The sequence below is a fragment of the Colossoma macropomum genome, unplaced genomic scaffold (genome assembly GCF_904425465.1).
Source record: "Colossoma macropomum unplaced genomic scaffold, Colossoma_macropomum, whole genome shotgun sequence".
NCBI classification, from domain to species: domain Eukaryota; kingdom Metazoa; phylum Chordata; class Actinopteri; order Characiformes; family Serrasalmidae; genus Colossoma; species Colossoma macropomum.
The window spans coordinates 3,321-23,842 of NW_023495894.1; the positions used below are offsets into that span (position 1 = coordinate 3,321).

Here is a 20,522-nt window from a genome sequence, read left to right on the forward strand (position 1 = left end):
TTCAGAATGGCTTCCTTCTTGAGTATATCTACTGATTTTGGTAGCCTTGCAGCCTTTTAAAGCACATTTGTCCCTTTAAAATGGACACCCGTCCATCAAAATGAATTGTGTTTCTTCTTAGGAGTAAAGACTTTGCTCTTTGAGGGCGAGCAAGACCATCTTGTTCCTTCCACATCTCGGGCACTTTTGGAAAGTGATTTTTTTGTCATAGCTGGACGCTAATTGGGCACTGTTTTTAAATGATGGCCCACGTCTTGCTGGGTTGAGCCCTGCCATAGTGCATGTACTCTTTGGAGGGGAGCAAGAGACGGCAGCAATTAGCGTATCTGACTGCGTGGACCAGGATGTTCGGGATGTCATCCACCTGGTTTGGGAAAAAATATTTTTAATTTTAGTTTATTTACCAAAGCCATTTTTAAATATGTTTACTTTCTTCAAAAGACACATTATTTGTAATGTCTGTTTTGAGTGTTTTGAGCTTAAATTTGTTTGCATTTGAACCTTTTTGCAAACTCTCAGTTTTCATTGAACCCTCTGATGTCTTTAATCAGTTGGAAGGAACCCAGGAACTTTCTGAGGACCAGAAATCCATGGTCCTCTCTGTGAGCCTGCCCTGGGACTTGCCTGGTGTTACGTCAGAAAACAGGTGGTGGCTTAGGGAGAAAATTCTTCTCCATGCCGTAAGATTTTATTTTATTCTTTAAGTTTAATACTTGTGAAGTTCAGCCTGACTCTGCCTCTGGATTTGAGGGTTATTCTGCAGGAAAGTTAAACATCTTCCTCCGAGATAGAAAATGACATTTGGGTTTATGTTAGTTTGCATAAAATCAAATATGCAATAATGAATGTTAAAATGTTTAATGGTGTTCTTGAAACAATGAAAGGACATGAAATGAAAACAAGACATTGTTTATAACCCAGATGTGTATTTATGCTGTAAAGACTGCATGTGTGACATGATGCAGCTCTAGACTCCCCTGCTGGGAAAGAATTCTGAACATACACAACCTTGTTCAAAGCTTTGATTTCCACCAAGAGTCCTCTAATAATGATGATTTAAAAGAAATGCTGGACATGTAGTCAATGAGTTTCACACGTTTACAATATTTTTATTTATTTTCTTCCTGTTGATACAAAACAAATACTGTGTTTTCTGATATCATTGAATTTTACACTTACAACACTGTATAAAGCCCTTTTTCAAACAACCCTAAAGAAATGGCAGTTATGTTATGTTATGTTATGTTATGTTATGTTTTGTTTAGTCTATGCATGTTACTTTCTGAAGTTTCAGAAACTTGTCAAACATTTTGTAATACATTTACAGGGTCTTGGAAGAACTACCAAGCAAGTGAAGCAAATTAAGAGAGGCCTGAAAGACACTGGTGTTTCGGAGCTTTTTAGCTCTGGACCAGACACTGTGCCAATCTTGTTCCCAAGGGCCACTGAGACAGAGATAACATCTCAAGTAAGTCAAACAAATAACAGCAGAGCTGCCCATCTATGATAAAGTTCAGCCTTAAAAAAGCAGTAAAGCTACTGCCTCTAAGTCTAAGAACTAAGAACGCTCATTCTTAGATGATTCTGGACGAGATTATCTGGCCACGGGAGGAAGATGTTGATGAAGACGTCCTCACGCTGGAGGACCAGTGCCGTGTGCTAGGCTGTTTTCCGGAAGTTTATAGAAACTGGTATTTTGCCACATTTGATGTTATAATAACTTAATTTTTAAGATTTATATATGATATGATAGAATATGACAACAGTTGCTGATACTGTTTTGGGGGGGTCTTTTTCAGGGTCCTCTTGAAGAGTTTGCTGTCATTCTGGACTGGCTGGGATGTCCTTCCCCCATCACTGGAGGTGGAAGTTGTTGATTGTGACCTTCCCCAATCATCAACAGGCTTTTTAACTCTAAAGCTTTCGAAAAATACCGCAAATTATGAAGATTTCCACCGAGACCTGATGGCGAGCATCTCCTCCTCCTACTCTGGATTCGGTCAGATTTGAGCCAAAGACAACATTAACACTTTTTTTTGTTGAAAAGCTTTATTTGCATTTTTTGTTTAATAAAATTGGTGAGATTTCATACATGCATTACTGTTAACTGTTCAATTAGAACAATGTTCAATAAAAAAGGTTTAATTTACAAAAAAGTGTTTTTAAACATTTAATTTGATTAAAGTAATAACATACATAAACATAAACTACCTAAATGTCAAAGCCTGGAGTCACAGTAGGTGTCAACGAAGTTATGATTGCAGAAAACCAACCAATAACACTACATATGAGGACCCTGAGAGGAGAAAACACCACGATAGTAAGGAAGTGTTGTTACACTGAATTGGGTCAGAGAACTGAGGGCTGGAGTCCAGCGCAGTTTGTTGATTTCTCTGCTCTGACCCAACAACTAACTCTGGGAATTACTGCTGAGTTGAATGGGGTGTGTTTGAGCAGAGGAATCGGCCAACTATGCTGGACTCCTAACTGGAGTTTTATATCATACCCAGTTTTATGCCCCCATCACACATGATGAGACCACCTTACTCATCTGACCAAATTTAAAAAAAGGTATTTGTTGCATGCAAAATGTAGCTTTGGACCAAAATTTTAAACTTAGAATTACAGCACAAACATTTGGCCAGCATGTGTGCTTTTGTGAATAGCAGGGGTACAAACACTCACTGGCCACTTTATCTGAAACATGTATAAGACATTTCCTGCTGGTATAGTTAAAAACTGCACCACATATATTCCATGCACATCTGTGTTGATCATTTCTAGCTTCATCACTGGTCGTTTCCTGAGTTTGCTGTTGCCTGGATATATTTGGATGTGACGATGCTCTTGGCTCCAGCAGTGTTGCTGTACCATTTCAGTGTTCCTGCTGGTCCACCACTCAAAAAATATCAGATCAACAATGATTAGTAACTGACCAATGATGAATGGTGGCTAAGCTGTTGTTTCTAATAAAGTGGCCAGTTAGTGGAAGTACAACATAGGTGTTTCTAATAAAGTGGTCAGTGAGTGGAAGAACAAGGTAAGTATTTCTTGTAAAGTGGCCAGTTAGTGGAAGCACAAGCTAAATAAGAATTAATGAATGGTTATTAATTGCAAAGGCAATGACCTCAACAATTATGACCCTTCAACAGGGTATGCTACAATTCTAGGTAAACAAAATGATGACATCATAACGATAGGATGCCTGCACATATTTGCTATATAGGCATCAAACTCAGAGAAAAGACAGGGCTCATATGTTTTTAGTGCTTGCTCTGCTTAATAATGACCATCTCACAAGGTTGTGTGCTATGGATATCAAATAATATTAGAATAACATCCAAAACCCAAACATGTCAGCAGATGTCTGTCCTTTAAACATCTGAAAGTATATCTGTTAACACCACAACTGTCTCACTGTACAGATTTAATACACTGGAAAAAGGACCTCGTGGATTTGGCCGTCTCTGCACTTCCACCTCAGATAGTGGCCGGGGAAGCTGAACCTCAGGAACTGTGACTCCTTCGTGGTGGTATCCATGTGGACCTTCCCAGTCAATCCCACACTCAGGATCAACCTAGAATTATATTGAACATTAAAATTTGAACAGCAAATTATTTGCCTTTTTTCAAAGTGTATATTTAAGGAGGACCAAAAAAAGAAGCACAGAAAGAACAAGCATGTTTTGGTCGTGTGTAATTCATTATGGCCAGCATAAGGGCATGCTTGAAAATGCATAAACTGTAACCAGTCATTGAACATATCACTAATAATGTAAGAATGTGTGGTAAAGTACATCATTGTTATTTGATGAACTACTTAATACATGAAAAAATGCTGGACACCATTAGTATTAATCCTAAATTCCTTAGCTTGTACAAAATTGTTTGGCTATCTATAGATAGAGGTTTACTTCTAGCCTTGTTTCAAACATACCTGGGGAGGGTCTTGATGCCCCTCAAGTTGGTTCTGCATCCATAGTTGAAGTGGTGACTGATTCTCCTCTGTGCACAATCTATGGTGGTTCCAGCCATCCTTGAAGAACTGCAAATGCCTCTGAATATGTGGAAGAAAGGTCCAGTGCAGTGTGCAGATGTGGATCTCTTCATCTGGGCTGAGTAGGCCCTCCCTCTCCAGGTTGCAGAAAATGGTGTAGAAGAGATCTAAAACTCCCCCAAAGACATCTCTCCACGATCTGTCTATCCTAGGTAGAGTGACCAAGCATGAAAAAATGTAGTTGACTAAACCCAAAGAAAAAGCGTTTTAGTTGGACTCTACCGAAGTCAGTTTGAAAATGAATGTGAACACAGAGTCTTTACAGAATGGTTCCTCTGATTGTGTGTGCTTCTCCCAGTGATGTGGGGATTCCTATTTAGGCCTCTAGTGGACACCATGAAATGTGCAGCCTGAACATTTTCTCCTCCTTTGTCAGACCTGACACGTGAAGGCACTCCATAGGTATTGACCGCTTCAGGGAAGCTGCCTGTGACTGTTGAGGCCCGGTTGTTGGTGGCAGCATTAAGGTACACAATTAGACGACTAAAGCCGTCAATGCCACCATGAACTACTATTCCCCATCTGTAATTTAAGAAACTGAAAATCGTAACATATTATAGAAATGAAACTACTTACTAGTAGACACTACTTTGTTATCTGAAACATACTATAAACACACATGAATACCTAATTCTATTTTATTAAAATTAATAAACTAAAGAATGCATTTTATGTTTTTACAATACAGCATATAAACTTCCACCAATGTTTTAGGATGGAAAGAATTTGCTATTTAAATATAACAAAGTGATTAACAATGAACACGCCTCCTCATGAGGTCATAAGATAGATACATTTAATTTCCATATACATAATGTCTCTAATGCTCTACACTCCGTGTGCGACTGTATGTTCAGTATAAACCAAGCTTGCCCAGGTCCAGTCCTTGTGATTTACCACACAAGGGAATTTTTTAATCAAGACCTTCAGGAGCTTCTGAGAATTAGAACCAGAAGTGATGGAACTAAACCGTCTATGTTGCCTCACTAAGAACAGATATGGGCAGCCCTGGCATAAATAAAACCATACATGCAAAAAGAACTGTATGATTTTACACTGTATGAATTGTATGATGTATTTAAAACAGTGTTCATATAAGCACATCCTTACCGAATAAGTTTATGGTTGCCATCTATATGCCACAAACTGTTAGGAGCAGGCACAGAATACCTTCTGCGGCGCACCGTCTGCAGCTGAAGAGCACGCGTTTCACTTCCTTCTGGATCTTCACGGCGCACAGCTTCTTGAACGCGACATCCTTCATAAAAGTAAATGTACAGATTTCAGTTAAATGCTTTTTTTCCTATAAATTAAGATTCTAAAGGTCATTATTATATGTCTACTGCACAAACCAAAAATAGCCTTCATCTAGAGATGCCACTGATACGATACCAGGTATTGGTTTTAGCCTGATATCAGTAGAAAATGCTGGATGGGCTGTAAGTGGGAAATTAATAAACTGGATCCAACTTTGTATAAAATCTACCCTGAAACGGTCAGTTACACTGTGTGATGTGATTTTAGCTGTGTCGTTACAGCATCACAGACTACTTTTACACTTTCATATTAAGTTAAATGAATCAATTAAAAATTAGATAATTTAACAGCTTAGTAGATTTTGAAGAAAAAAATATCAGAACGAAGGACTCGATCTCTGTATCTGTTTTAAAAAATAAAAAAGTGGTATCATGGCAACTCCGTCTTCCTCAATAACAAAATAAATAAATATAAAAATAAGTGAGGAGCGGAAATTACTAAATAGACACACAAGTAAATGCAGCCATATTAATGTATGTAAGGTTTTATTCATTGATATGTTAATTTCTGGGTGTATTTATTAAGTTTTAAATTTATAGTCATTATTCTTTGCTAATTCTAATTCATTTATTCATTTCCTGAGTCATTTATTTTTAATTTTATTTATTTTTCAATTTGGCAGACCAGGTCCTCCATAATCGAGTACATCCAACTTTCAGCTTTTATGTCAGTTCTGTTGCAGGGAGACCCGCTGCTTTGGCTGCTGGCTGGACCCAAAAGGAAGTTCGGCACTTAGTCCAGCAGTACTTTACCCTCAGGTTCATATAACCAGTCACCTTATTGGCTGGCTGGATCAATAATGTAAAATATCTCCACAAATCAGTGAAAAGGAGATGTATGAACTCAATAAAGTTTATTGTTTTCTAATATTTGTGTCCTTATTTATTTTATTCTATTTTCTCAGCTCATTGCATACAGACTGAGTTCTGACTCAGAAGTACTTATAACTAAATATTTTACAGTTGTTACTCTTAGTTCTCTTCTTTTAGAATGAAGAATGAGTTATTCATGGTTCTAATGTTCTGTAGCTTAACTCTTATTAATAAACTGTGTTTTATTCAGGTTTTTATTTAGGCTTTTACAACCTGGGTCACCTGTGGAATCTGCTTTTGCTGTTTATCAACATGAGGACCACAGTTGTGAAAAAGAAAGCTAAGGAAATCATTATAAGGCTGAGAGACGAGAATAAAGCAGTAAGAGACTCCAACCAATCCTGAGGCTCACCAAACCTGACCGTGTAGAACTTTATTAAGAAGAAAGAGAATCAGAGAGCTTTGGAACCATTAAGGCCTCAACAGCTGACAGCAGAAGAATCAGCATCGTGCAGTGCAGCCTCTGTATTTCTGTTTATAAAGTCTTCTGCACACAGCAGCCACTGACAAACCCACACCTGCCTCTTGGAGACTTTATGAATAGGACTTATTTACCAGGCCACACATTCTGCGCAGCGTGGCGTAATATGGTTACACTGGTCACTGCTGAGTGTTACTAATCTAGCCTATTATCTAAAATAGTGTTTGTCAATATTGTTGAACTTTTCTATTAAATGCATTAAAAGTTTTTCCATTTAATACAAAACTGTAAAAAACAAAAACACAGACGAATCTGTGGTCCACATAGACGCTATTAACAACACTGATCACGGAAGACAGTTCATTTACCTGTAGATTCATAAAATGTACTTCCTAGCAAAATAGAAAGAACATACAATATAAACACACAGCTTAGCTCTGTCTGTAGCTTTTCCCCCTGAGGGGTAGCTGGTTGGTCATGGGGTTGAAATGCTGCAGAAGCAAAAACAGACAATCATTATAAAATGACCATTATCTCCCGCAGATACTATTAACAGAAGGACTTTCTAGCGTTGTTGAATGTCCTCTGAATGAACCACCTCTGTCGTTTCCCTGTAGTTTGCCTTTGTCTGCAGAGCCCCTCTTCCTCAAAGACAAATCTGTGGGTTACAAAGATGTCATCAACAATATTAACTGCATGATTTAGGCAGCTACTTATTTGCAGCTTCCGATTCATTTGGCTCCTTATTCACAGCTCCTGACTCAATAAATGATGGTAAACTAAAGTGTTCATGTTCAATACAGATGTAGATCAAATACTAAACACTCCCACAAGTTTACCGTAATTTGTTGAATCAGCAGCTCTGAATAAGGGGTCAACATCAGCCAGTGAGAAGATTAAGAGACCCTTATTAGTCCCACAATGGGGAAAAATAGAGAGAACAATATAAAAATAGCTCACTTCTGTCTGCAGCTTTTCCCCCTGAGAGGTAGCTGGTTGGCCATGGGGTTGAAATGCTGCAGAAACAAAAACAGACAAAAATAACCATTATAAAAACACTGTTATCTACAGCAGACACTATTAAGAGAAGTGTTTTAGCACTATTGAATGTAACACAAAATACAAAACAGTAAACAAAATTAAATCACTGTCTCTGTCGTTTGCCTGTAGTTTGCTTTTGTCTGCAGTGACCCTCTTCCTCTCAGACAAATCTGGGGTTTACAGACACATCATTGTCTGATCATTGCAGCCCATTCATATGAACTGAGGTGGTGATAAAAGGCTGTGCGTTCATTTTTGTGTAGTAACCGTTTATGATTATATAACGTTGAGGTGTCCCAGAATGTCTAACTAGCTAATTTGCTTTTATATTACTGGACAGCCTCTTTTTTTCAATGGCTTTTACCTGCTGACCAAGCTAACGCTAACTACTAAGCTAGCTAGCTAATTCTGAAAAGTGCAGCATTAAAGTATGCTAGCTAACGTTTGCTACACAAACAATAGACAAACCCAAAACACAATAAGACGTAACAAACATATATATTTGGAAAACTCCACATATAGTAGAATCACACACGGCTGGTGTTTTAAGCTTTGTTCGCAGACTTCGTGTACTTGGCTCTTGATTCATGTTGCCTCTACACTCTTCAGCGCAGCCTCTTCATCCAACACTATGGCACTCTTGGAAACTGGAAGAGCCGTAATGCCTGCAGGAAGATCGCGGAGCCGTCTTTGCGCGGTGACTCTAAGGTGGAGCTCAGGTGGGTCCTGGATTTCCTTAGTATTGTCCCAGCTGGTTACTGTTGTCACAGTAGGTGTTATTCCAAACACACGAACTGTGTTTAACAAATTTATGATATTCACAGTCATGTCTAATTACCGTCGAATGTGGATGGCCAATCACAGCGCTCCATTTTCCGCGCGACAGCAAGACTGATCAAATGGATGCAAAAAAAGAAGCTGTTGGCAGATTTAATATAAAATAACCAAGACTATCAGATCTGGCTCCATCTTTGAGGCTCGAGATGCAGCTTATTCTCATGGATGAAGTTTTTCTATAGGTAACCTAATTTATATTCTGAGAAACAGTCCTAGAAGTTCACACTGTGCTCTGCTTGAGTATTTTAGGAAGTGTTGATTTGTTCTGTCCATTTGCTCTACAGGTTTGCGCAAGGCTTACGTATGAGGCAGGGTGATATGAAGACAGAAGGTATAGCAGAAAGTTCAAGAACACTGTCAAAGATGCCTCATGTGTAAGAAAAGTGTGCACACGTGCTGTGAGGCACTATGAAAGGACAGCACAGCGCCTTGGGGAGGAAAGGGAGTTTGTGGCCATTGACGAAAGCAACTTCCGACACAAACAAAAGGTCTGTATCAATACAGGATTTAAAAGAAGCAAATCCTACATGTTTTATTCTTCCCTGAAATCCACTTATGATATTTGAGTGGATGTCTGTACCAAAAACAGTCATAATTCATTTTTACATGACCATTTTCCTCTTTTGATCAGGTAAATTAAACCGGTTGGTTTTGTTACTGAGCCTTTTAGATATAGGTAAACTACCTTTGTTCTGACTGGCAGCTCTATATTGTATCTCATTCAAAAAGCAGTCTGGGCCAAAACACTCCTTATTACTTCAGCATGAATGGGCGGGACTAAACTGCTGTATACTGAATAAACAGATATATATCTAAATATATATGAACTAAGTTATTTTTTCCCCCCAAGGAAATAAATAATGTTCCAATAAACAAGAATAATGATTTTAAAATGGGCTAATTGTGCAGCTAGTGTTTGTAATGTGGACTGGGTAGTTTGAAAATGTTACAGTTTCACATTTATTACATTATAATTAACTTTATTTACAGAGCTCAGTTATCTAACATTCAAACCATCCATGTGAAAAAGTAACTGTCCCCTTAATCAGCCCTGCTGAATGTAAAACTCACTCATATTGAAGCTCACCATCAGAGTTATGGTATCACCATAAGCACTAGGCCATGATCAAAAGAACATCCAGAAAAGGGTTCAAAACATTTCTAAGGTTCTAGAAAATCTAGAAAATCCAAAGAACACTGATGAATCTTCACTTGAGTAACTGGCACTGAAGTGTGACCTTCTGGATAACAAGAATGAATGAATGGCTTGAAACTAATCATGCATTTTACAGCAAGAACACCACCCCAATATTCACGCTTGGGGGCGCTAGTGGGTCAGTGTGGAGATGTTTTGCTGCATCAGGACCTGGACAACCTGCTATTATTGAAGGATCCCTGAATTCTGTTCTCTACAGAGAATTTTAAGTGGACTGTCTGTCTTCTTAAGTGCCCAGTCAAAATGCTAACTTGAACCCGGGAACAATTTCTACAGACCTACAAACACAAATATGTTAAATACTTTACACAAATACAACAGCTAGATAGATAGATAGAGAGATAGATAGAGAGATAGAGAGATAGATAGATAGATATTCAGCCAATGTCAGTCACACAAAACAGGACAGTTGAATTTCTGTCTTTTTTAATGATGAATATGAGATTATTTTGTTTCTTATTACAGCCTTTGCTGTTTCCCACAGAAGTGTTGGTTTGGTGTTTGGACAGTCTTTCGCTTCCATGAAGGATGTCCACTCCCTCCTTAGGAATGTGTCAGATTCTGGGTCTTTAAGTAAAGATGTGTTAAAGATGTAAATGAATGACTTGTAAGAAATAAGTTAATACATGAGAAAGAGGTGTGAAGTGGAGAAAAGTGTGAATATTATATTTTGAGTGGGTTACATAACCACCAATTTTCACTGAGGCCAAAGAATTTCCATCCAAAATGCTTTATGGTGAAATATTTTTCTCTTGTTTGGATTTATAGTGACTCTGTTACTGTTGAGCGCATCATTTTTATAATTTGGAAAGTATTTTTAGTGAATATTAAGATTTCACTCTTTTCAGCTAAAGGGAAAAGTTGTAGATCATGTTTATGTTTATGTTTATGTTTGGTGTCAGATTTTAAAGATACTGTGTCTTTTCAATGCAACACTTTTCTATCAGTGTTTGAAATGTGCTGAATCTGATGTGTTTGATTATGTGCTGCAGTTAAAGCTCTGCTGAAAAACATCACCTTGTAGCCTCTGTTTTATCATCTATAGGCTGATCTCAGACTTGCCTTTCATATCAGATTTACAGGTTTTTTGCCGACCTTGTGCAGATTTATTTGGAATCCAGCTGGGTATGTAAAGTTTTTAAGTCTTGATGTTGAACATTTCATAGCACAGAAACTGCAGTGTTTAAGGTGGTAGATGATCTTTTATTGAGTGCCTCTTTTGATGCTGTTGATCGTGCAGCACCTGCAGGTCAGAGGGAGTTCAGTCACTGTATTTCACTGGTTCAGTTCCTGTTTGAACTGGGCGTAAAGAATGTACAGCCTTGAGTGACCATTCCTCACCTTTTAGTGTTGCTACTTCAGCTGTTTTCACTTCAAGACAGATTTGAAAAGATGAAATTAACAATATTCTTGTAATTGATCATCTAAAATCACTGGCATCTTGTGTGAGGAGTCTTAGGATTAAAGTGGACCTACATTGTCATTTGATTCCCATATTCTATATACATTCTATACAGAAATACTCTATTTGTAGAGCTTAGACAGAGAAACACTGTGAGACTCAGGGCGTCTCTGACTCGATGTGATGCTGAGAAGCTGGTTCATGTGTTTGTGATCTTGCTGTGATTTCTGGTCTTCAGTATAATTACAGGATCTCCTTCCTCCTCATATGTATGTTAAGGTTACACTGAGGTCTGGATCCTCAGATCTGCTGGTGGTTCCCCATAAGTTAGGTTCCTTGAGTGGCTTTAACTGTATTGGGTCCATGATTGTGGAATGAGCTTCTTAAGTCTCGTAGAACTTCTGAATCTTTACCACTTTTTAGGACAAATTTAAAGACTTATCGTTTTACACATATTTGTACTGAATTGTTGAAGTAGTCCTGATTTTTGTTTATGTTGTGAGATTTTATTTGTATTTTACTGAAGTTATATTAATATTATAATGATTATTTTTACTCGTGTGTTGTTATTATTGTTATTAAATTGATGTCAGATTATTTTTATTCATGTTTTCTTATTAAATAGATGTTATTTTTTGTATTTTATTTATTTTATCTTCTGTGAAGCACTTTGAGATGACAGTGTCATGAAAGTATTTACAGTGATGTAAACTGCATTATGATGTGCTACACTGTGTTGAATATGGTGGGTCTGTTCTGCAGTTTGCTGAATGGTTGAGCATTTTCATGGTGTCAGTTTCAGTTTTTCCATTGTAAATATTTTTCACTGAGCTTTCAGAGTTAAAATGACAATATTAATTCAGTTCATCTTCAGCTGTAGAATTCCTGATTGTAGAGTCCAGTGAATTAACCAGTCAGTCTACTTTAGAGCCATGTGTGCTGAGACTCTCAGGTCGTTTTAAAGTTGGTGTTTCATCTGTGCTTGGAGAGTCTTTGAAGTCATGAATGTCAGTCGGTCATCACTGGATGTGTATCTTTTAAACATTATTGGTGCTTATTGTGAAAAAGTGCTTCACAATTAATGAACTCAAACAGACCCCCTGGTTCCTATCACCACCACTGTAAAGACATCTGAGCCATTTCACACCAAACCTCTCTGAATCTCTCTGATTACATCCCGGTTTCTGAACTGGGCAAAACAGTGAAACATCAGTGGAAGTTCCCTTTAAAAGGACACTCCAACCAAAATTTAAAATGTATCAAATCTCTGTTGTAAACGTGCTTATTCTCTTTTTACAGTCGTGCCTCAGTGGTGTCTAAGCTGAGTTTGCCTGATCAGGAAATCTCCTTCTGATCATGTATCTTACAAGGAAAGCAACATTTAAAGGGTGACGACTGTTTTGTTGTGGATGTTTAGAGACAGACTGAAACTTTTTCACTAAAACTTCAACTGAATTATTCATTTAACAAATAAAAACAGTTTGACGACCAGTTGATGTTCTTTATCACTAATGTTAACTATCACCACAGATGTGTTTATTAGCCTCTGGATCAATATAAGATAAGATAAGATAAGATAAGATAAGATAGTCCTTTATTAGTCCCACAGCGGGGAAATTCTCAGTGCTACAGCAGCAAAGGGAGAGAAAGACACTCAAGAAAAAGAAAAGAAGTAACAAGAAGATAATTAACAAGCAAGTAATTAACTTTATTAAGTGCTTAACAAGCTTTTTTACAGTTTGTTACTTTATAGACAATAAATATAATTCGAAAAATAAAAAATAAGATAAAAATAAACTCCATCCTTCACAAAAAAATTACAATATAAAGAATTATAAATAAACAAAAAGCTAAAAAGCTGATATATTCACACTCAGTGACCAGCAGTCAGGAGTTACTGAATGTGGTAGGGACTCCTAAAGTATCTGCATGATTGTTGCGACCCCACAGGAGAGTCTAGGGGAGAATGGGGTCAGTAACTTATGGTTTAGACGTGATGTTTGTAGCCTGACCCAGGAAGGAGCACGACACGAACAGGACAGCTCCTTTTCTTATTTACTGCAGCTGCGCTGTGAACCCGGATTTCATCTTAATTACAGTGCTGAGTGATCGATACTGATTCTTTATGTTCTACAGAAAAATGTAGTCGTTACTGAATCAGATTAGTTGTTTGCAGTATTGAGCTGAAAAACACTGCAGTGATTATGTTGAGCTGATAGCTGAGCTCGGGGCGTCTCTGTAAGGGGGAGGGGCCTCTTCCAGATCCTGACTGACAGGTCTGAGCGCTGTGTGAAGAGCGAGCTGGATCAGCGTCTGTTCAGCTGCAGCTCCGCCGAAAGCTGTGGGTTTCTGAAAGCAGCGTTGCTCCGAGTGGAACGGTGGGGATGTAAAATAAGTTCATGAGATCTTTCTGAGAAGATGTGTTACTAAAACACTGGTCCAGAGAGGAACTCAGGGTAGCTGAACGCTAAAGCAGCTTAGTGTTAACGTACCGGTATTAGTTTCTTTGGTGGTTCTAAATGTACAGCGTTAGCACTGAGTTTGTATATGTTTCTATAACCAGCTATAACAGGTCAGCTATAACTAGCTATAACAGGTTAGCTATAACTAGCTATAACAGGTTAGCTATAACTAGCTATAACAGGTTAGCTCTAACTAGCTATAACAAGTTAGCTATAACTATAACAGGTTAGCTATAATCAGCTATAACAGGTCAGCTATAACTAGCTATAACAGGTAAGCTATGACTAGCGATAACAGGTAAGCTATAACTAGCTATAACAGGTTAGCTATAACTAGCTATGACAGGTTAGCTATAATTAGCTATAACAGGTTAGCTCTAACTAGCTATAACAGGTTAGCTATAACTAGCTATAACAAGGTAGCTATAACTAGCTATAACAGGTTAGCTATAACTATAACAGGTTAGCTATAACTAGCTATAACAAGGTAGCTATAACTAGCTATAACAGGTTAGCTCTAACTAGCTATAACAAGTTAGCTATAACTAGCTATAACAGGTTAGCTATAACTAACAGGTTAGCTATAACCAGCTATAACAGGTTAGCTATAACGAACTATAACAGGTTAGTTATAACTAGCTGTAACAGGTAAGCTATAACTAGCTATAACTAGCTATAACAAGGTAGCTATTACTAGCTATAACAGGTTAGCTATAACTAGCTATAACAGGTTAGCTATAACTAGCTATAACAGGTTAGCTATAACTAGCTATAACAAGGTAGCTATTACTAGCTATAACAGGTTAGCTATAACTAGCTATAACAGGTTAGCTATAACTAACTATAACAGGTTAGCTATAACTATAACAGGTTAGCTATAACTAGCTATAACAAGGTAGCTATAACTAGCTATAACAGGTTAGCTATAACTAGCTATAACGGGTTAGCTATAACAGCTATAACTAGCTATAACGGGTTAGCTATAAGTAGCTATAGCAGGTTAGCTATAACAGGTTAGCTATAACTAGCTATAACAGGTTAGCTATAATTAGCTATAACGGATTAGCTATAACAGCTATAACTAGCTATAATGGGTTAGCTATAACCAGCTATAACAGGTTAGCTATAACTAGCTATAACAGGTCAGCTATAACTAGCTATAACAGGTTAGCTATAACTAGCTATAACAGGTCAGCTATAACTAGCTATAACAGGTTAGCTATAACTAGCTATAACAGGTTAGTTATAACCAGCTATAACAGGTAAGCTATGACTAGCTATAACAGGTTAGCTATAACTAGCCATAACAGGTCAGCTATAACTAGCTATAACAGGTTAGCTATAACTAGCTATAACAGGTCAGCTATAACTAGCTATAACAGGTTAGCTATAACTAGCTATAACAGGTTAGTTATAACCAGCTATAACAGGTAAGCTATGACTAGCTATAACAGGTTAGCTATAACTAGCCATAACAGGTTAGCTATAACTAGCTATAAGAGGTTAGCTATAACTAGCTATAACAAGGTAGCTATAACTAGCTATAACAGGTTAGCTATAACCAGCTATAACAGGTTAGCTATAACTAACTATAACATGTTAGTTATAACTAGCTATAACAGGTTAGCTATAACTAGCTATAACAAGGTAGCTATAACTAGCTATAACAGGTTAGCTATAACTAGCTATAACAGGTTAGCCAGCAATCAAACTGGTGTTTCTGTCGGTTCCCAGTTCATAGCATTAGCTAGGCTGTGTGTTTGCAGTGGCTGGCTAACGCTGCTTATGCCGGTTGCCTATGGTAACGCACCGATTCGAACCTGTGTCTGTTAAGGCTGCACTTTAGTGATGTGCTGCTTTTATACAGCAGTGAATTGGACAGCTCTTCAGAGACAGACATTAGTTTGCCGTTAGCGGCGCTGTGACGGTGAGGACTTTTATAGTGCAGTGAAAAAGGAAGGTTTCCCCGCGGTCTGCGATTCACCCCCACCCCGCCTGGCGCCCACCTCCCCTGGCTCACACGAGCCTCGCGTCTCGAGCCCACCGCGCCCCTCTCTCGGCCTCACTGTGCAGCAGGTTAACGCGGTTATCACCACAGCCCTGGTCATTAACAGAGGCTGGTTAACGTTCTGCAGTGGAGTTAATGTACTGAAAGAGTGAGCTGAGTTCTCCTATGTTCTGTTTCTACAGGTTCTTCTGAAGATGCAGTAGAAGTGGAAGTGTTGTGAGTTTAAATGCAGTCAGAACAGACCAGGGCTGGTCCACAGCAATCAAACACTGGCACTGCACTGTTTTCACTGCTTATGTAACAACATGTCACAGAAAGTGCTGCCATACTGGTTGTGCAACACAGTCAAAACTGTGCTTGGTCAGTTCGTCTTTCTTACAGACCGTTCATTTTTTGTCGTTCTAATTATGTAATTTGTCATTTTACTTTCCAAAAGACTGAAGGGCCAACCGATGTTCGGACACTGGTGCTCAGAGGCCTTCTAGTCATCCTCAGTGACATCTCCACAGACTTCTACACAACAGCCTTTGTAAGTAACCTCTTACTTCCTCAAAAGGACCATGACAGTGAAAATCTTGAATTTTAACCATTATTTGATCGTTCCTGTCTTCAGTAAACCCTGAGAGTTTAGTTTTACACAGTTAAAGAGTAAGAAATGGTTCAGCGTATCACTCGTACAGGCTGTCCATCCAGATAGTTTATGTGGTATTTTGTGAGATTTCCAGTCTGCCATGATCTCCTTTATCTCCCAGCACTCTGACACAGTGAGGCTGGATAGGTGTTCTTTTGTGCACACTCTTAAAAATATGGTTCTTCAAGGGTTCTTTAGTAAAGAAAATGGTTCTATATAGAACCATGTACATTCAAAAAACCCTTTGCATGATTAAAGGGTTCTTGGCATTATGAAAGGGTTCTTGAGATGGATGGAGAATGTTCTGTATGAGGGTCTGTATACAACCTTTTTGAAAATGCTTCTGTATAGCCCCACAAAGGGTTCTATTGAATACAAGCTTGACATCATAACAACTGAAGAACGCTGTGCTATCTAGAACAATTTTCTTTATTAAAGAACTCTTGAAGAGCCGTCTTTTTTAAGAGTGCTGCAGCTCAAATTGTTAAAAATGTACACAAGGAAAATTTCATTTCAACACCTCTTTCTGAGCTTTTTCCACCTTCTTTCGGGTGATGTGCCGATTTAATCTACTCCAGCAGTCATAACACCTTCTCACACCTCCCTCATGCATCTGACTCTCCCATGACTAGACTGTCTTAATGCTTAATTGATCATTAATGTTATGATTGTGCTCTTATGCTGTCAGGACTCTGATGACTCATTCTGCCACGTTGACATTGGGATCCTCCTCATTCAGCATAAAGGTGCTGAGCTCTCATCATCCCTCCATCTCAGTCCAGCCCCATTGAAGATCATCACTGAGGGAGAAGTCGTGATGGACGACATTCAAGACCTGCCAAAAGCTATGTGCATTAGGCTTGGGCTTACATATGCAGCGTATCTCAACTGTCCCAACTCTGTGAAGAACACATTCCAGTTCATCCAACAGGTTCTTCTCACACTGGGCCACTGAACTAAAACCCAGATTACAAACACTGAAAAAGCAGCTCGCGCTGTAAATAAAAGCCAGGTCAAGTCTATCGTAAGAAGGTGTGGCTGCTTTTGGTTTTTCAAATGTTTATTTGTTTTTGTTTGTTTTTCCACTTCAACCTGGTGCCCCTGTGCTCACCATATTGTTATGGTCCCCTCTTTGACTTCAGTTGCCTCTCCAAACCTTCAAGTTTGATGAAATACAAGACGGCTCACACGGTTTCATTGCCCTCGTCACCAATCATGCAAAGGAAGTGTTTAACAGGTGCTTGTTTTTTGCATTATGTGGAACTGATTTAAGTTTAATGAGGGATATGAATGTTCAGCCACAGTACAAGATGTAGTTGTGCGCTCAGAACTGCATATTAGAGCTCAGTTGATATGATATAGTTAACACTTCATCAGTCAAGGTGAAGCTTTGAAGGCTTGTATCAAGTTATAATGCGTGTCTTTGTGTCCAGTTGTTTACAGAAATAGAGCAGATATTGTTCAATGCTGTGCAGGTATATTACGTCTCCTAACAAGGTGGAGTTTTAACAAGGAGTTTTAATTCTGTCTTTTGATTGACACGTTTGGTGTTGGTGCAGTAACCCATTTGAAGTGTTACCTTGCAGTGTTTTGTCAATAAAATACATTGGAACTGTAACGCGGGGTTCGCAGATCAGACACACGCGGATAAAAGTTAATCCGGAAGATTTATTCAAACGTGAATAAACAGGGTTAACACCAGACCAGGTCAACAACCAAACGAGGCAGACGAAATACAGGGGCATAGACGAGAGCGGAGTCGAAAAAACAGGCGGGGGTCGTAACCAGGAAAGAGCATACACCAAAACAACAAAGCCAAAACAGAAGCGAGAATCGAAAACGAAAAAACAAGCGAGGTCAAACACGGAATAACAATCAGAAAAACAAACGGCTCGGTATGCACAGACTAGGTAAGGGCAATACTTCGCAAAGATATGTTTCAAACAGACCGGTATATATATACGGAGTACAACAGGTGATGATGGTTAGTATTCCGGTGACTGTGATCTGTTAGGTGGTTTGTGATTGGTTGAAAGAGTCTCGTGACTGACTGAAGGATTCTGGGAAGTGGAGTTCTTGGTGGTCTGAGAGTCCGAATGAGAACCAGGAAGCGTGACAGGAACATTGAAATGTAGTGTTGAAATTCTTCCCTTCCAATTTTAAACTACAAGAAAACATTACTTTTATTAACAAATCATTTTAAGTGTGATAAATAATGTTATGTTTATTTGTTATATATATTTTTGTATGTTTAACTTAAAATAGTTATTTTATAGAATTAAGACTTCAGAAAATAGATGATTTATGTGAACTAATGATTTTGAGTAAAGACTAATGTAAACTTGATTTGTGTGCTGCATCCAGTTAAGGTTCTGTGTTAATACAGCTTAAAGTGTTCAGTTTCACCTTGTGTAAAAACGTAAACAGTATAAGGCAGCGGGTTTCCACGCCATCTTCTAGTAGAGTCAGGTAAGAGTGTAGGGATATATATATATATATATATATACACACACATTCTGTGTGATTAATGTTTGATAGTTAACACTTCTTACCCTCAATAAGCTCACTTAGTTTACTGTGGCTCTGCAGAAGAGAGACAGAGCTGTGGAGAGAGAGAAACTCTCAATGGCATCAATGATAACTTATGACCAAAGGGTCCAGTTTAAGCTAAACGTAAGGCTGGTCATCCACAACTCAAGATAAAACAGTACAGAAACACTTGGTGGAGATTTTCTACACTCTGGTTTCTTTATTTGTGTGTGGACAGTAAAACATAACTTCTCTATTTGAAAGTGCTGGACTCTGTTTGTGGTCAGTGCTGTTAAACTATGGTGAGTTTCAGGACTCTTAGCACTGAGGCATGTCTGATACTGATAGCGTGGGGCCAGAACAGGACCACTCTGTGACCGGCTAGAGACCCTCTCTGTGTCTCATTCTCAAAAGAAGAAGAGGACATGCTGAGGTAGCTGTGACACACACTGTGTCCAAAAGTTTGTAGACACCCTTCTTATTAGTGAATTTAGCTGCATTAAGGTCACTCACTGCTGACACAGGAGTTCAAATGCACACACAGCTTGTATAATCTCCATAGAAAAGCACTGACCAATACAATGGGATGATCTGGAGCAGCTGCACATGATCCTAAGGTCACCATGCCCAATGTCCAGCATGGGGTAGAGGGGTATAAAGCCCCCCAGCATTGGGCTGTGGAGCAGTGGAACTGTGTTCTCTGGAGTGATGAAGCTCCATCCAATACCTTTGGGATGAGTTGGAGATCCAGAACTGACCATCCAACATCAGTACCTGACCTCACTAATGCTCAATCAAATCCTCACAGCAATGTTCCAAAATCTACTATGAAGCCTTCCCAGAGGAGTAGAGGCTGTTACTGCAGCAAATGGGGACAAACTCTTTTTTAATACTCTTGATATTGGAGGAAACATTGGAGAAGCAGGTGTCCACAAACTTTTGGCCATGTAGTGTAACTTTGAGATAAAACCTAAAGGGAAAGTGGCGTTTCAGCTGTTTCTCTTCTACCAGTGAGAGAAAATGTTCCAGTGTACACAGAACCAACAGAACGTGAGTAAAATAGTACATCATCGTGTAAACAATTAAATTAACAGTTTATTTTTATGTTATGGTTCACGTTTAAGGCGTACGCATATGTGAACACTAATGTCTGACGGCCTGTGTTACTGTATATAAACACATAAATAAAGCAGAAAACATAGTGAGGAAGAGTTAAATCACTCTGTTTATGTAGTTGTGGTCAGTTGTGGTCAGACTGTTCTTGCTGACAGTCTGATCATGTTCTGGATCGTCACCTGAGGAACAGCTGCATATCACAGTAATGAACGAGCATCACTGACCACAATTTCCAGCCCTGTTTACTGGTGTCTTTCCCACAGATCTGAATGCAGAGGTCAGTTTAGTCACTGTTCCTGTTGAAACACTGGTCAGTCTTTGTGACTGAAGCTCCTGTCACCTTTGACCCCTCTTTTAAAGTCCCTTAGACCTTTTGCTCCTGCTCATCTTGATCCTAAATCGAGGTCAGCTGGTCCTGCTCAGCGTTTTCTACCTGCCACAGAACATGGGAGGATGTTCATAGCGTAACTGAGTCAGGCAGCCCACCAGTCTGGGAGCAGGTTTTCTTTACTCGTTTATTCAGATCGGTCCTCTGATTTGTCACTTGTCTGGACATCATTACAGACAAGTTGAGCTTCACTCCACAAACCAGGGGCCGGATTCTCAAAGCTTC

At 38.8% G+C, this 20,522-nt stretch overlaps 1 protein-coding gene and 1 long non-coding RNA gene across 3 annotated transcripts in view; both read left to right on the forward strand.

Annotated features, from left to right (window-relative positions):
• The first annotated feature begins 257 nt into the window (after nucleotides 1-257).
• LOC118803383 overlaps nucleotides 258-20,522 on the forward strand; it is a 57,957-nt gene continuing 37,692 nt past the window's right edge. Inside the window, exons 1-5 of the mRNA XM_036563882.1 lie at nucleotides 258-367; nucleotides 552-680; nucleotides 1,328-1,468; nucleotides 1,579-1,691; nucleotides 1,800-1,999. Coding sequence (XP_036419775.1) covers nucleotides 591-680; nucleotides 1,328-1,468; nucleotides 1,579-1,691; nucleotides 1,800-1,999 — 544 coding nt within the window. The 5' untranslated portion in view covers nucleotides 258-367; nucleotides 552-590. The remainder of the gene's footprint in view (nucleotides 368-551; nucleotides 681-1,327; nucleotides 1,469-1,578; nucleotides 1,692-1,799; nucleotides 2,000-20,522) is intronic.
• Nucleotides 13,022-17,351, forward strand: LOC118803386. 2 transcript variants are annotated; one of them, XR_005006854.1, is made up of 4 exons: nucleotides 13,028-13,069; nucleotides 15,816-15,849; nucleotides 16,070-16,162; nucleotides 16,953-17,351. It is a non-coding gene; the product is annotated as an uncharacterized LOC118803386 (long non-coding RNA). The 2 variants fall into 2 exon arrangements; XR_005006853.1 differs by having other exon boundaries at nucleotides 13,022-13,069; nucleotides 15,816-16,162.